The 15,702-nt window shown below is 41.8% G+C and overlaps 2 protein-coding genes across 2 annotated transcripts in view; one reads left to right on the top strand and one right to left on the bottom strand.

Moving 5' to 3' along the window:
- Window positions 1-15,702, bottom strand: part of LOC123750571 (leukocyte elastase inhibitor-like) — a 365,203-nt gene that overhangs the window by 135,681 nt on the left and 213,820 nt on the right. The gene's annotated exons all lie outside the window — the stretch shown is intronic.
- Window positions 14,857-15,573, top strand: LOC138364488 (sex-determining region Y protein-like). The gene has a single exon (XM_069324133.1). It carries the CDS (start codon window positions 14,857-14,859, stop codon window positions 15,571-15,573), a length of 717 nt encoding a protein of 238 aa, XP_069180234.1.

The following is a 15,702-nucleotide window of genomic DNA, read 5'->3' as shown; positions in this document are numbered from 1 at the left end:
AAAGATATTGCAAATCAAATGCAATATCTTTCATAGACAACTGGGAACACTTCTATGGAAAAAATGAAATGTATGCTCGTGATGGGGTGCATCTATCGAGAGCTGGGGTTGTTGCTGTTGCGAACTCGTTGGAAGAAGTGGTTAGAGGTGTTTGTTTGGGTTTAAACTGTTAGTAGATAGAGGTATGGGAATTGATTTGGAGGAAGGAGGTAATAAAAGTATGTGTTTGTGGGAGAAAGGAATTGGCAAAATGATCAGGGAAAGAGAAGGTCCGCAAAATAACAATTCACTTAGGGTATATTACACTAACAGTAGAAGTCTAAGAAATAAAATTAACGAATTAAATGCTCTTGTCTGCACAGAAAAAATAGATATTATTGCACTTACCGAAACGTGGATGAATGTAGAAAATAGAGAACTATTAGCTGAATATCAAATATATGGATTTAAACTATTTCACTCAGATAGATATATTAGACGAGGAGGGGGAGTAGCCATATATGTTAGGGACAATTTGAAATGTAGTCTCAAAGAGGGAATCAAAACAGAGCCACACACAGAAACTATTTGGATAGAATTAAACGAAAAAGCAAATAATATTATAATAGGAGTAATATATAGGCCACCAAATTTAGACAGAATGGAAGCAAAGCACCTATGGGATGAAATATCTAGAGCATCTAGATCTAACAGTATTTATGTCATGGGTGACTTTAATTTTAGCGGAATAAACTGGTTGAACAAAACAGGGAATAGTGAAGCAGAAGATTTTCTAGAATTAATTGACGATTGCTTTCTTACGCAACACATTAAGGAACCAACACGGGAAAATAATATTTTAGATTTAGTGTTAACTAACAGGGAAACGCAAATTAATGACATCGAAATAGGGAGTGAGCTAGGGAGCAGTGATCACAAAGAAATCAGATTTAGCATAGAATGGAATAGACCAGTAGGAGAAAATTCTGTTAAAGTGCCAGATTTTCGAAAAGCTGATTTTAATAGCCTAAGAAATTTTTTGGGTCAAATTGATTGGAAAGTCTTGGGTATGGGGTGTGGGCCGGTCTTGGAGCGAGACATGAACCCAGCGATAGGTGACTTAAATGGGGATTTCGATGTGGATTCAATATATAACTTATTTAAGAATATTCTAAACAAAGCACAGGAACGTAGTATACCATACAAATTGAATAGATCGAATACAAATGACCCAAAGTGGATAACAAAGAATTTGAAGAACCTTATAGGTAAAAAGAGAGCTTGGTACAAAAGGATTAAAAATGGGGAGGTCACTTTAGAACAGGAATTCGTACAACTGGTTAGAAATGTTAAAAAAGAGATAAGGAAAGCAAAAAGAAACTATGAAGTTCGCATAGCAGGGCAAGCAAAGACAAATCCTAAAGGGTTTTTTCAGTTATATCGTACTAAGACTAGGGAAAGGATAGGTCCATTAAAAACTGAGACAGGTCAAATAACAGATAGTGATGAAGAGATGAGTAGTATTTTTAATAAATATTTTGTATCTGTATTTACTAAAGAGGAACTTAACAATATGCCTTCAGCCGAACAAGTCTATGTGGGTGGGGACGAGGACAGGTTGACGAGTTTAACAGTTACCAGGGAGGATGTTCTTAAACAAATAGTAAAACTCAAACCAAACAAAGCCCCAGGGCCGGATGAAGTGTTTGCCAGGGTGCTTAAAGAATGCAAAGAGGAGCTTTGTGACCCACTGTCAACCATATTTAATAAATCAATAGAGTCAGGCAGAGTGCCAGAGTTTTGGAAAGTTGCTAATGTGATACCAGTTTTTAAGAAAGGAGATAGATCACTTGCGTCTAACTATCGACCAATTAGCCTAACGTCTATTGTGGGAAAGTTACTCGAATCCATAATAGCAAATAAAATTCGTCTTCATCTTGAAAAACATAAATTAATAATTGAGTCGCAACATGGTTTTATAAATGGCCGTTCATGTTTAACAAATTTGTTATCTTTTTATTCTAGCATTGTTGAGGCAGTTGATAGTGGTAAGGATTGCGATGTTGTATACCTTGACTTTAGCAAAGCTTTTGATACAGTGCCACATGAAAGACTGATTAAAAAGATAGAGTCTCATGGTATTGGGGGTGCTATATTAAACTGGATTAGGGCATGGCTATACCAAAGGAAACAGAGAGTTAGTATAAATGGAATCAAGTCAGAGTGGAAATATGTTGTAAGTGGAGTGCCTCAAGGCTCTGTCCTGGGACCTCTGTTGTTTATAATATATATAAATGATTTAGATTCAGGTTTGAGTAGCAACATTTGCAAATTTGCCGATGATACGAAAATCGGTAGGGAAATTAATTCGGAGGAGGACTCACTATCACTTCAAGTTGATCTAGATAGGGTTTTGAAATGGTCAAAGGATTGGCAGATGCAGTTTAATGCTGATAAATGTAAAGTTCTGAGGTTAGGTAAGGATGATAGAGTTACAAGATATGAGCTAGATGGTGTTGTGATTGCGAAGTCGGATTGCGAAAGGGATCTGGGAGTTATGATTAGTAAGAATTTAAAACAAAAGGATCAATGCATAAATGTTCGTAATAAGGCAAATCGGACACTTGGATTTATTAATCGCAGCGTTAGTAACAAGACACCTGGTGTGGTTCTTCAGCTATATCTTGCTCTAGTTAGGCCCCATTTAGATTATGCAGTTCAGTTTTGGTCGCCATATTATAGAATGGATATAAATTCACTTGAACGTGTCCAGCGTAGGATGACTAAGTTAATTCCCCAAATTAGAAATCTTTCATATGAAGAAAGATTAACAAAGCTTAAGTTGCATTCACTGGAAAGGCGAAGAGTTAGGGGTGACATGATAGAGGTTTACAAGTGGATGAATGGACATAACCGGGGGGATATTAATAGGGTATTAAAAGTATCAACACTGGACAGAACACGAAACAATGGGTATAAATTGGATAAGTTTAGATTTAGGAAAGACTTGGGTAAATACTGGTTCAGTAACAGGGTTGTTGATTTGTGGAACCAATTGCCGCGTAACATTGTGGAGGTGGGGTCCCTCGATTGTTTCAAGCACGGGTTGGACAAGTATATGAGTGGGATTGGGTGGTTATAGAATAGGAGCTGCCTCGTATGGGCCAACAGGCCTTCTGCAGTTGCCTTTGTTCTTATGTTCTTATGTTCTTATGTTCTTATGGACCTTGAAACCCCGACTTCAAGACCAAGTACATTGTTTCAGTTTGGAGTGAGAGTCGTGTGTCACCACCTAACTACCTCCAACGATCTCCAGAATGGTGTTTTAACAAGCTAGTGGTCGTTCGTGCTCGCCGTGAGCCAGCTAACGACCCAACCACCGTCCCGCAGACCACATTATCTGATGGGAAGGCCGGTGATTACATTTAAATGTCTCCAGAGTGTATGCACGCTAACGAGCGAGCGAGTACCAGAGCTGAGGGGCATGAGCTATGAGGAAAGGCTCCGGGAACTTCCTCACGTCCCTGGAAGAGTCCAAGAAGGGGAGTTGGAAACGAATGGTTGTTTGGGGCACTATGAGTCCACTGCCGACCACATAAATAGCGCAAATCGAATGCAGTGTCATTCATTGATAACGGGAACCACTTGGGCTGAACGGTAGAACGACGGACTCGCTTCGTGCAGGTCGAAGTTCATAAACAAATGATATCGAAATAAGGAGTGAGTTAAGGAACTAATTAACAGGGAAACACAAATTTATGTGTTTATGTAATTTGTGTTTACCTGTTAGTTAACACTAAGTCTAAAATATTATTTGCCTGCATTAGTTCTTTAATGTGTTGCTTGAGAAAGCAATCATCAGTTAATTCTAGAAAATTTTCTGCTTTTCTGCTGTTCAGTTAATCCTGTTTATTCCACTAAAATTAAAGTCACCCATGACACAAATACTGCTAGTGTCCTAGATGCTCTAGATATTTCCTCCCATAGATGCTTTGCTGCCATTCTGTCTAAGTTTGGTGGTCTGTTACGCCTGTATATAACTCCTACTATAATATTTCTAGCTTTTTCGTGTAATTCTAGCCAAATAGTTGCTGTGTGTAGCTCACTTTTGATTCCTTCTTTCAGACTTCATTTCAAATTTCATTTCCCTAACATAAATGGCTACTCGTCCTCCTCGTCTAATATATCTGTGAAATAGTTTAAATCCGTTTATTTAATATTCAGCTAATAGTTCTCTGTTTTCTACATTCATCCATGTTTCGGTAAGTGCAATAATTTCTATTGTTTCTGTGCAAAAACCATGAGAATAACATTAAGATACCCATAGAAAAACTATAATTGAGATAATGAGTATGTAATTGAACTTACAGAACTTTGGGGATGCAATTTCTTAGATCAAATGTAGCTACGGCGATTAGACTAATGAGAGGTGGGGGAGCTAATAAATTAATCCTCTCACTTCAAAACCTGGGAAGAAATTAACATTATATTTTAATGTATAACAAGTGAAGATATATGAGAACTCTATTTTCTAATGTTACAACGTACAGTATCTCTTGCATAAATGACTTTATTGCCTAATAAGCAATTACCATCATTGTGAAAGGAATTTAAATATTGGAATATAAGAATTAAGGAAACTGCAAAGGGCCTAATGACCCACACGTGGCTGCTTCTATATATATCCTCATTCTTTATATATGTCTAATTTATATATATATATATATATATATATATATATATGTACGCTTCAAACCTACCTACGCTTCAAACACTCAACAGGTCCCACCTCTATTATGTCAGCCAGTAATTTGCTCCAAATATCCACAACCTTCACCAAACCAATATTTACTCAAGTGCAGACGAGAAGTCACAATAACGTGGTTGAAATATGTTGACCAAACCACACACTAGAAAGTGAAGGCACGGCGACGTTTCGGTCCGTCCTGGACCATTTTCAATGATGAAGATCCTCGTCCTATTGGTCCTGGTGGCTGTCAGCTCCGCCTTCACACGACGTCTGGGCATGCAGGATACTGCATTGTTCTCACACCCAGCAGACCCCGAGCCCCACATGTCGTCGCAGCCAGCAGACCCAAGAGTCCCACAAATCATTGCCACATGTCACAGAACTCAATATATTGTTGCAGATCCCAGAAATCATCAAGGCGACGAAACCCGCAATCAGAGAGTTATTAAAGTCTGAACCATTTGTCTCTGAAATCATTCGCCTTGGAAGGAAAGTCTTGTGGGACATTGTCTTGGATGCGAGGTTGGGGCATCAGTCCCCAAAGCTGAACTCTGAGCTACACGATAATGGACTCGTTGAATCCTAATGGACATAACAAAGGAGATATTAATAAGGCATTAAAAGTATCAACACAAGACAGAACACGAAACAATGGGTATAAATTGGATAAGTTTGGATTTAGGAAAGACTTGGGTAAATACTGGTTCGGTAAATCATAACTGTTGATTTGTGGAACCAATTACCGCGTAACGTGGTGGAGGTGGGTCCCTTGATTGTTTCAAGCGTGGATTGGACATGTATATGAGTGGGATTGGGTGGTTATAAATAGGAGCTGCCTCGTATGGCCAATAGGCCTTCTGCCGTTACCTTTGTTCTTATGTTCTAAGTATTCAGATGGACAACAGCGTATAACAAAGGAGATATTATAAAGGTGTTAAATATATCAACACAAAATAGAACACGAAACAATGTATCATATGGACAAGATAAGTTTAGATACACAAAGTACCTGGGTAATACTAGTATGGGAATACAGAATATGAACTGCGATGCCAAATATCAGGTACCATTATAGACAGGCGATGAGTCACAATAACGTGGCTGAAGTATGTTGACCAATCAACACACTAGAAAATGAAGGAACAACGACGTTTCGGTCGGTCTTGGACCATTCTCAAGTCACAATCGACCTGAGAATGGTCCAGGACGGACCGAAACTTCGTCATCCCTTCATTTTCTAGTGTGTGGATTGGTCAGCAACAATTATAGACCTTAGATTACGGGCGTCTTTCAAGCAGAAGAGAGACATATGTATAAATGAGTTTTGGTGGATATAAACAGTAGCCGCGCCGAAGATAACGATAGGCCTTCTGCAGCTTCCTAATGTATTAATATGTTCCTCCTCCTCCAATGCCTATTATCGTCCCGAGACAACCATGTCAGTAATTCATTGATGACGCGCCGCCTCACTCGACCGTGAGGTGACGAGCGGGGAATATATGGCCAGGAGACGGCTGTAGAAACTTCACAATTGTGTCTTCAGCAGAAGCAGCAAGGATGAAGGTCCTCGTCCTATTGGTCCTGGTGGCTGTCAGCTCCGTCTTCACACGACGTCTGGGCATGCAGGATGATGCCTTGTTCTCACACCCACATACCCAACCAGCAGACCCAGAGTCCAAGATGTCCTTGCAGCCAGCAGACCCAGAGTCCAAGATGTCCTTGCAGCCAGCAGACCCAGAGTCCAAGATGTCCTTGCAGCCAGCAGACCCAGAGCCCCACGTGCTGTCGCACCCAGCAGACCCAGAGCCCCACGTGCTGTCGCAGCCAGCAGACCCAGAGCCCAACATGTCGCAACTCTTCCCAGAACTCATCAAATCAACGGAACACGCAGTCGGAGAGTTATTTAAGTCTGAATCATTTACCAAGAAAGTCATTCGCTTCGGAAGGAAAATCTTGTGGGACATTCTTCAAGATGCGAGGTCCTCAGTCCCCAAAACTGAACTCTAAATCACACAATAATGGACTTATTGTTATAAAGTCCAGCGGACTTATTCAATTCCTTAAATCTTGTATTTTGTCTATTAATTTATGTAAAATAGTAAAATAAATATCATAAGAAAGTATTTTCGTGTAATCTCCCTGATATCTTCCCTGAACCAAATTGAACTTCCAAGTTACTCTGAATTTCCTCAACCAGTCCAACTACATTTTTGAGTTTTCAAAATTGAAACTACATTGAATACGATAAATTTGTCTACCCAATCTATTGTTTTAAAGCATCCATTATTTTACATAATTCTTCGCCTTTTTGTAGAATGTAATTTAAGCGTTGTCAATCTTCACCTAACAGGCTTCTAATTTGGAGGATTAACTTCGCTGGCCGCGTTGTAGTGAATTTTCTACGTTGTAGTGAATTCTATATTACGGCGACCCAAACTGAACTGCATAATCTAAATGGGTCCTCTATATCCTACTGAAGATCAACACCAGGAGTCCTATCACTAACGCTTCGATTACTAATAGCTTTCACTCTGATGCGCCTGTTCACCTAGCAGTAAATAAGTACTTTGGAGTTAGACAGCTGCTGCGGGCTGCTTCCTGGGAGTGTGTATGTGTTAAAAAAAAAAAGGTTGACAGTTGAGAGGCGGGTCCAAAGAGCCAGAGCTCAACTCCCACAAGAACACACACACAGTCTGACAGATACTGATTACGCCTCTGACTGATAGCCTTTTGTTTTTAATTCTGGAGTTTGTGTGGTGAGGGGAATCCATTAAGGGAACAGCCAGCGTCATTACAGGGTGTCAGATATGGCTTATCCATCACTGTGCTCTGTCTCTTGTTCACTTACATCATGAACTCTTTCACTAGAGCCACCAGACTCTGTTCAGTCTGTTGTTCACCTCCATAATGAACATACCTGGATATGTTCATACCTCCATACTGCAACTGGACTATGGTTGCAAATACCATTCGTCTTCATCTTGAACAACATACATTAATAAATGATCCGCAAAATAGTTTTGCTAATGTTTTTACATTTCAGTAACATGGTTTTACTAAACAGTGATCACATATGGGGGTCAAAGGGATCATACATGGGGTCACAAAGATGAGATGTGAGGTCACACGGGTCAATAATGGCGCCAGTTTTGTTCTTGCTTTACATAAATAACACAATTACAAGAGGCAAAAGACCATTATAACCAAACTAGACTGTTTACGGAAAACTTAAAGTCTTACAAACCTGAAGAGACGCCAGTTTGAGAAGAACTACTTTATAAATGATGAACTCTTGATGAACTAAAGCCTAAATAAATATTTTTAATAATTATAAAATATAATTATAATTATAAAGCATAAATAAATATTTTTACACAGTTGACCTTCAAAATGTGACAAGAACTACACTAACCTGACTCACGGACCTTGAAAACCCGACTTCAAGACCAAGTACATTGTTTCAGTTACGAGTGAGAGTCGTGTGTCACCACCTAACTACCCCCAACGATCTCCAGAATGGTGTTTTAACAAGCTAGTGGTCGTTCGTGCTCGCCGTGAGCCAGCTAACGACCCAACCACCGTCCCGCAGACCACATTATCTGATGGGAAGGCCGGTGATTACATTTAAATGTCTCCAGAGTGGATGCACGCTAACGAGCGAGCGAGAGACAGTACCCACCCGAGCTGAGGGGTATGAACTACGAGGAAATACTATGGGAACTAAATCTCAACGTCGCTGGAAAAAAGAAGAGTTAGGGGAGACATGATCACCCCATACAACATTCTTAGAGAAATTGATAGGGTAGATAAAGATAATTTATTTAACACAGGAGGACACAAGTGTAAACTGGGTACCCAGATGAGTCATAGAGATTAGAAAAAACTTTTTTGTGTCAGAGTAGTTAACAGATGGAATGCATTAGGAAGCGATGTGGTGGAGGCTGACTCCATACAGTTTTAAATATAGATATGATAGAGCCCAGTAGGCTTAAGAGTACAGTTGAACTGACAGTTGAGAGGCAGGACTAAAGAACCAAAGCTAAACTCTCCCCGCAATCACAACTAGGTGAGTACACAAACACACAAAGATTCCGAGGTGCGCCACCAGTTAACATTCCGTCTACATCTTGAAAAACATTATTCTACAAAGAAGACTACAACTTATTCACAACATGGTTTTACTTAGGGTCAAGTTTGACAACTTAAGTTTCATTCTATTCCATTATAATTAAGGTAAATGATAGTGGAGAGAACTGTGACGTACACATTTTAACTAAAATTTTGATGAAACTTATTTTGAGGCAACAGGGCGTTCTGGTGAGTCCCAGACACCTTCCCTAATCGATTTGGTCATGATGGTACACACTTGAACCAACCCGGAAGTCTACTGAATTTACGGGGTGGTTCTAGAGGCTCCAAACTGGAGCCTAACCAGGATTTTATAGTCGACCCGACCACACTCTGGCGTATGGTAACGGCGTTCACACTATTCCACACTCAGATCCCAAAGAATTCATAATGACCAAACCACACACTAGAAAGTGAAGGGACGACGACGTTTCGGTCCGTCCTGGACCATTCACTTTCTAGTGTGTGGTTTGGTCAACATATTTCAGCTACGTCATTGTGACCTCGTCTGCAAATCATAATGACATAAATTGTGTAGTTTAGTGTCATAATGACGTGATAAATCAATTAAATTAAATGATTTGCATTGATATACCAAGACATTATGATTTCTTTTTTTAGATTTTATTGCTATGATGGATATAATGAGAATGGAATTGAACTTACAGAGTATTGGGGATAGACTTAATTTCACGCACTTGCGTCATCGCCTTGAGCCACATACTACAAGTGCGATTGATTGAACAAATCCACAAGGGCCGTGACGAGGATTCGAACCTACGTCCGAGAGCATCCCAGACGCTGCCTTAATCGATTGAGCTACGACATGGTATAAGAATTGCAAGCAGAAATTCTATTTCTCCATTGTATCCATTTGATACATCACGTTATTGTGATTTGTGTGTGTAATGCGATTGATTGATGAAGATTAAGCCACCCAAGAGGTGGCACGGGCATGAGTAACCCGTAAACTACAAATGCGGTAGTCCGGGAGCTTTTATGGGACATAGAATTTCTGAGAATAATGTAGCTAAGGTAATTAGACTAATGAGAGGTGCGGAAACAAATTAATCAAACCTCTCACTTTCAAATGTGGGGAAAAATTAATTATTATTTCAAGGTGTAATAAGAAACATACAAGAACTATTTATTGTATGTTTCTTGTCTATTTCTATTTCTTTAGGCTATTTCTACCCTCCTCTACTTCAAGTCCCTCAAGGGGGGCACAAATCACAGTACAAGAATCACGTTTATCATTGCAGGTTAACATAGTACACACAGCAAGAGTGTTACAGTCTCGCTCCTGTGCCAGGTAAGTGCACTACGGGCTCACCTTAGCCCGTGCTACTTTGGAACTTTTGTTCCGAGTAGCTCAATCTAAAACAACAACGAGTGTTACACTCTTGGGGTAAAATGCTTGTAGCTCCTATCAAATATGATGTCTTGCAAGAGTGAACAATGTCTCTTCAACGCAGGCTGGACTTCATGTTGCTTAAGGGAATTAAGCTAATACAGCTATTAAACGTAATATAGATGACTGTTTTTTGTATTTATATTGTATTTGTAAATTGTATACATAAATTGTGTGATAATGGAATGATTGAGAATTCTTAAGAGATTCAAACATTTTGGCCCAAGCATGTAATAAAACTCCCTACGGCATTTAGTAATATCTACTTCTGAATTTGAAGTAGATATTACTAATCAACTTGTAATATATATTTAGGTAAACGTATTTGAAATGTGTGGTAAGAATCTATTAATTTCGCACTACTTGCCATTTTGCCAAAATAGCCAAAATGGTGGCTATATTATCCACCCTATTACACATACCCACCCTATTACACATACAGGAAAACATACGGGGAGATACAGTGGGTATGTATCTCATCTGATGATGAGATACATGCCCACTGAGAGATGGATCTCTATCATCACCTTTCATGTTGAAACCTGCGATGATTTTCCTTCTTAATGACAGCAAAAAACCTTGAAGAAAGAGGCATTTGGAAATAATATTCTGCAGTGGTTGATAATGTCTTTATTTACTAAGGAAGTATAACTGATCTAATTCTACACACATTACTGGGACGTCTGGCTCCACTCATGGCTGGGACCTGCCGACACATCTAGGATCCACCATAACACTCCGGCCATTGACCATGGCCGACCACTTGGGCTTACAGGTCAGCCCAGGCCCACATGGGCACGAGTATGTGTACGCGAGCGAGCCACCGAAGAAGCCGAGACGGTTCCCTGGAGCGCAGTACTCTCCCATCCGTCCAAGAGGTTGACAGACCCGTTGTGGCCGACGTTGTCCGTAGCCCGTCACCAGACAACAGCCACTGGAACAGTCGCTGTTGTCGATACACAGGTCTCCAGGCGTCGGTGGGAACATGAGACCTTGCGTTAAGGTACACAGCACTCCAAGTAAGGCAGCTAAGCCAAGAGCCGTGACACTGAACTCCTTCATGTTAACGATGCAAAGTGAATGTCAGAATAAGTTGTTGTTTTAGATTTAGCTTCTCAGAACGAAGTGTCCATGTAGCACGGGCTATGGTGAGCCCGTAAAGCCAGAATCGGGGCCTTTTAACAGCTTTGCGAGTGAGGTGTAGATAGACTGACTTCGCAAAATCAACACTCGTATCTTCTAGCTCGTATCTTGTAACTATCATTACCTAGCCTCAAAACCTTTCTTTTATTAACATTAAACTGCATCTGTTAATCTTGTGACCATTTCAAAACCCTATTTAGATAGGCCTTCTGCAGTTACCTTCATTCTCATGTTCTTATGTAAAGGTACACAACGTCACAAATGAAGGCCAAAGTTACAGCCCCGCTCCTGTGCCAGGTAAGGCCACTACGGGCTCACCATAGCCGGTGCTACTTGCAACTTTTTGTTCCCAGTAGCTGGATCTATAACAACAACAACGTCACAAACCTTTCTGCTTCAACTATGCTGGAAAAAAATGATAGGAAATTTGTCAAACATGAACGGCCCTGGTCCATGTTGTGAATCATTTCATTATCTATGTTTTTGAAGAGGAAGACAAACGGCTTTTGGAATTATCGATTCAAACCATTTACCGACAATTTTAAGCTAATAAAAACATAAGAATGAAGGTAACTGCAGAAGGGCTGTTGGCCCATACGAAGCAGCTTCTATTTACATCTGCAGACGATAAGTCACAATAACGTGGCTGAAGTATGTTGACGAGACCACACACTAGAAGGTGAAGGGACGACCACGTTTCGGTCCGTCCTGGACCAAAGGGAAGGGAATTAATTTTTGTTTTGCAGGGATATTCCTGCGCGGGTCTTAAGCTTCTGGCTGGCCCACTAATGTGACGCTGTTATCACTACCCAGCCTCAGAACCCGATATGTGACAGCATTAAACAGCATCTGCCAAACAAACGAATCAATTTACCGTCTTGGGCTGGACGGTAGAGCAACGGACTCGATTCATGCAGGTTGGTGTTCAATCCCTGACCATCGAAATGGTTAGGCACTATTCCCCCCCCCCCCGCCCGTCCCATCCCAAATCCTTATCCTGATCCCTTCCGAGTGCTATACAGTCGTAATCGCTTGGCATTACCTCCCTCCCGCACAATTTTAAGCACGGTCAATAAATATGATCAATCCCAAATCTCAACCATTTGGGCACAGAGCCTCCAGGCACTCCACTTACAACAGTTTCCCAATCTGACTTTTCTCAGTAACGATTCTGTACTTTACATAATTTTTGTTTGATAGAGGTAAACAAAAAATCTAGAGTATCTGTATATTCCTGCCAGTTGAACGTACTTCATAGTTTCTTTTTGCTTTTATTAACTATACAAAGTTGTATTTTTGTTATAATGATCTTTAGGCCAGTATAGTTATTCAGTTGGAGTCTTGTTATTCGACCTAATCAATTTGTAAAGTGTACTGCATTACTGGGCTACTGTTATGGCGTTACTTAACCAATAAGTAAGATATCGTGGATATTACTTTGCGTGGATATCGTCACAGCAATACTAAGCATATTTTTAAATAAGTTATAATTTGAATCAACATTGTACACAACAGAGAAGGTCAGTAACCCCCCCCCCCCCCCGTGCAGGCGATGAGTCACAATAACGTGGCTAAAGTATGTTAACCAGACCACACACTAGAAGGTGAAGGGACGACGACGTTTCAGTCCGTCCTGGACCATTCTTAAGTCGATTATGTACCCCCCCCCCCCCACAAACACCACCCTACACAACACAAGAGGTCAGCACACACACACACACACACACACACACACACACACACACACACACACACACACACACACACACACACACACACACACACAGGTGGAGGTTGACTCCATACACAGCTTTTAAGTGTAGATATGATAGAGCCCAGTAGGCTCAGGAATCTGTACACCAGTTGATTGACAGTTGAGAGGCGGGACCAAAGAGTTAGAGCTCAACCCCCGAAAGCATAACTCGGTAAGTAAAACTAGGTGAATACACACACACACACAGAACAAGCCACACATCGTTAATATCCACATCTTTAAACTCTGTTGACAAGCTTAATGCGCTGTGTATTTTATTTTCTCCATTTTGATGCTAATGGAAAGATAATTCTGGAAGTGTTAACTACTTGCCTGAAGTTCCCATTAGTGTTTCATTACTGAGTGGAGGATAATGGTTGGCCAAGCGGTGGTGGGCGCTCGTGTGACACCATTAACAGGGCGGAACAAGCGTTAACTTCCCAACCATTAACATATTTATCGTATAGCGTCCAAGGGTTAGAGGGTGGTGGACCAGCTTATGATCTCATAACATCATAATTACAGGTTACTGATCATTCACCTGTAATTATCAGCTTGTCTGTCGCTAATCCAAGATGATAAAGATATCAATAGTCTAGAACACACACTCGATGAACCAGCTTAGAAGAGGGTAGATAAAGCCTAAGCTTCCCTATCCTTGTGTGATATATTTTATCTCAATAAGCTTGCCTGAGCTTGAACAATTGAGTCCAGAGATGGAGAATCACCCCCCCCCCCTACACCCACCTGTGTACCAGGGGGGCAACACCCTCCTTCACCCACCTGTGTACCAGGGGGCTACACCCACCTATGTATTAGGGGGCTACTCCCCCCTACACCTACCTGTGTACCAAGGGGGGATACACCCACCTATGTACCAGGGGGGCTACACCCCCCTTCACCCACCTGTGTACCAGGGGGCTACACCCCCTTCACCCACCTGTGTACCAGGGGGGCTACACCCCCTTCACCCACCTGTGTACTAGGGGGCTACACCCACCTGTGTACCAGGGGGCTACACCCACCTGTGTACCAGGGGGCTACACCCACCTGTGTACCAGGGGGCTACACCCACCTGTGTACCAGGGGGCTACACCCACCTGTGTACCAGGGGGCTACACCCACCTGTGTACAAGGGGGCTACACCCACCTGTGTACCAGGGGGCTACACCCACCTGTGTACCAGGGGGCTACACCCACCTGTGTACCAGGGGGCTACACCCACCTGTGTACCAGGGGGCTACACCCACCTGTGTACCAGGGGGCTACACCCACCTGTGTACCAGGGGGCTACACCCACCTGTGTACCAGGGGGGCTACACCCACCTGTGTACTAGGGGGCTACACCCACCTGTGTACCAGGGGGCTACACCCACCTGTGTACCAGGGGGGCTACACCCACCTGTGTACTAGGGGGCTACACCCACCTGTGTACCAGGGGGCTACACCCACCTGTGTAGAGCGTCACCAAAGTGAGGATACAGCCACACACTACATACCTGAAACAAACAAACACGCAGTTTACAATGCTAATCCAAAATCTGTTTTAGTAACATTAAATAATACAAAAATCACGAAACATTAAGCATAAATTACAGAAAATAATTTTTTTTAATGTTGTGGCCAGAAACGTAAAATTTTTATGTATCATAACATTCAGACATTCCACTGAATGGCCAGACATTCCACAGAATGGCCAGACATTCCACAGAATGGTCAGACATTCCACAGAATGGCCAAACATTCCACAGAATGGCCAAACATTCCACAGAATGGCCAGACATTCCAAAGAATGGCCAGACATTCCACAGAATGGCCAGTCATTCCACAGAATGGCCAGACATTCCACAGAATGGCCAGACATTCCACAGAATGGCCAAACATTCCACAGAATGGCCAGACATTCCACAGAATGGCCAGTCATTCCACAGAATGGCCAAACATTCCACAGAATGGCCAGACATTCCACAGAATGGCCAAACATTCCACAGAATGGCCAAACATTCCACAGAATGGCCAGACATTCCACAGAATGGCCAAACATTCCACAGAATGGCCAGACATTCCACAGAATGGCCAGACATTCCACTGAATGGCCAGACATTCCACAGAATGGCCAGACATTCCACAGAATGGCCAGACATTCCACAGAATGGCCAGACATTCCACAGAATGGCCAGACATTCCACAGAATGGCCAGTCATTCCACAGAATGGCCAGACATTCCACAGAATGGCCAGACATTCCACAGAATGGCCAGACATTCCACAGAATGGCCAGACATTCCAAAAAATGGCTAGACATTCCAGAAAATGGCCAGACATTCCAAAGAATGGTCAGACATTCCAGAGAATGGCCATACTTTCCACAGAATGGCCAGACATTCCAAAGAATGAGCAGACACCATAACAGCTCAACCAAGAGGATTTTACAACAGATTTTTCCACAACCAGAAAGCACTATAACCCCTACCACTAGCATCCACTATAACCCTCACAACCACACAAACCACTAGTACCTCCCATATCCAACCTCATC

This window comes from Procambarus clarkii, chromosome 13 (genome assembly GCF_040958095.1).
Source record: "Procambarus clarkii isolate CNS0578487 chromosome 13, FALCON_Pclarkii_2.0, whole genome shotgun sequence".
Lineage (NCBI taxonomy): Eukaryota > Metazoa > Arthropoda > Malacostraca > Decapoda > Cambaridae > Procambarus > Procambarus clarkii.
Note: the sequence above shows the minus strand (reverse complement) of the source record. Positions and strands in the feature narration are given on the sequence as shown.

Coding starts and splice junctions, on each gene's coding strand:
- LOC138364488 (XM_069324133.1), top strand. CDS start 14,857: ATGGCCAGACATTCCACAGAATGGTCAGACATTCCACAGAATGGCCAA.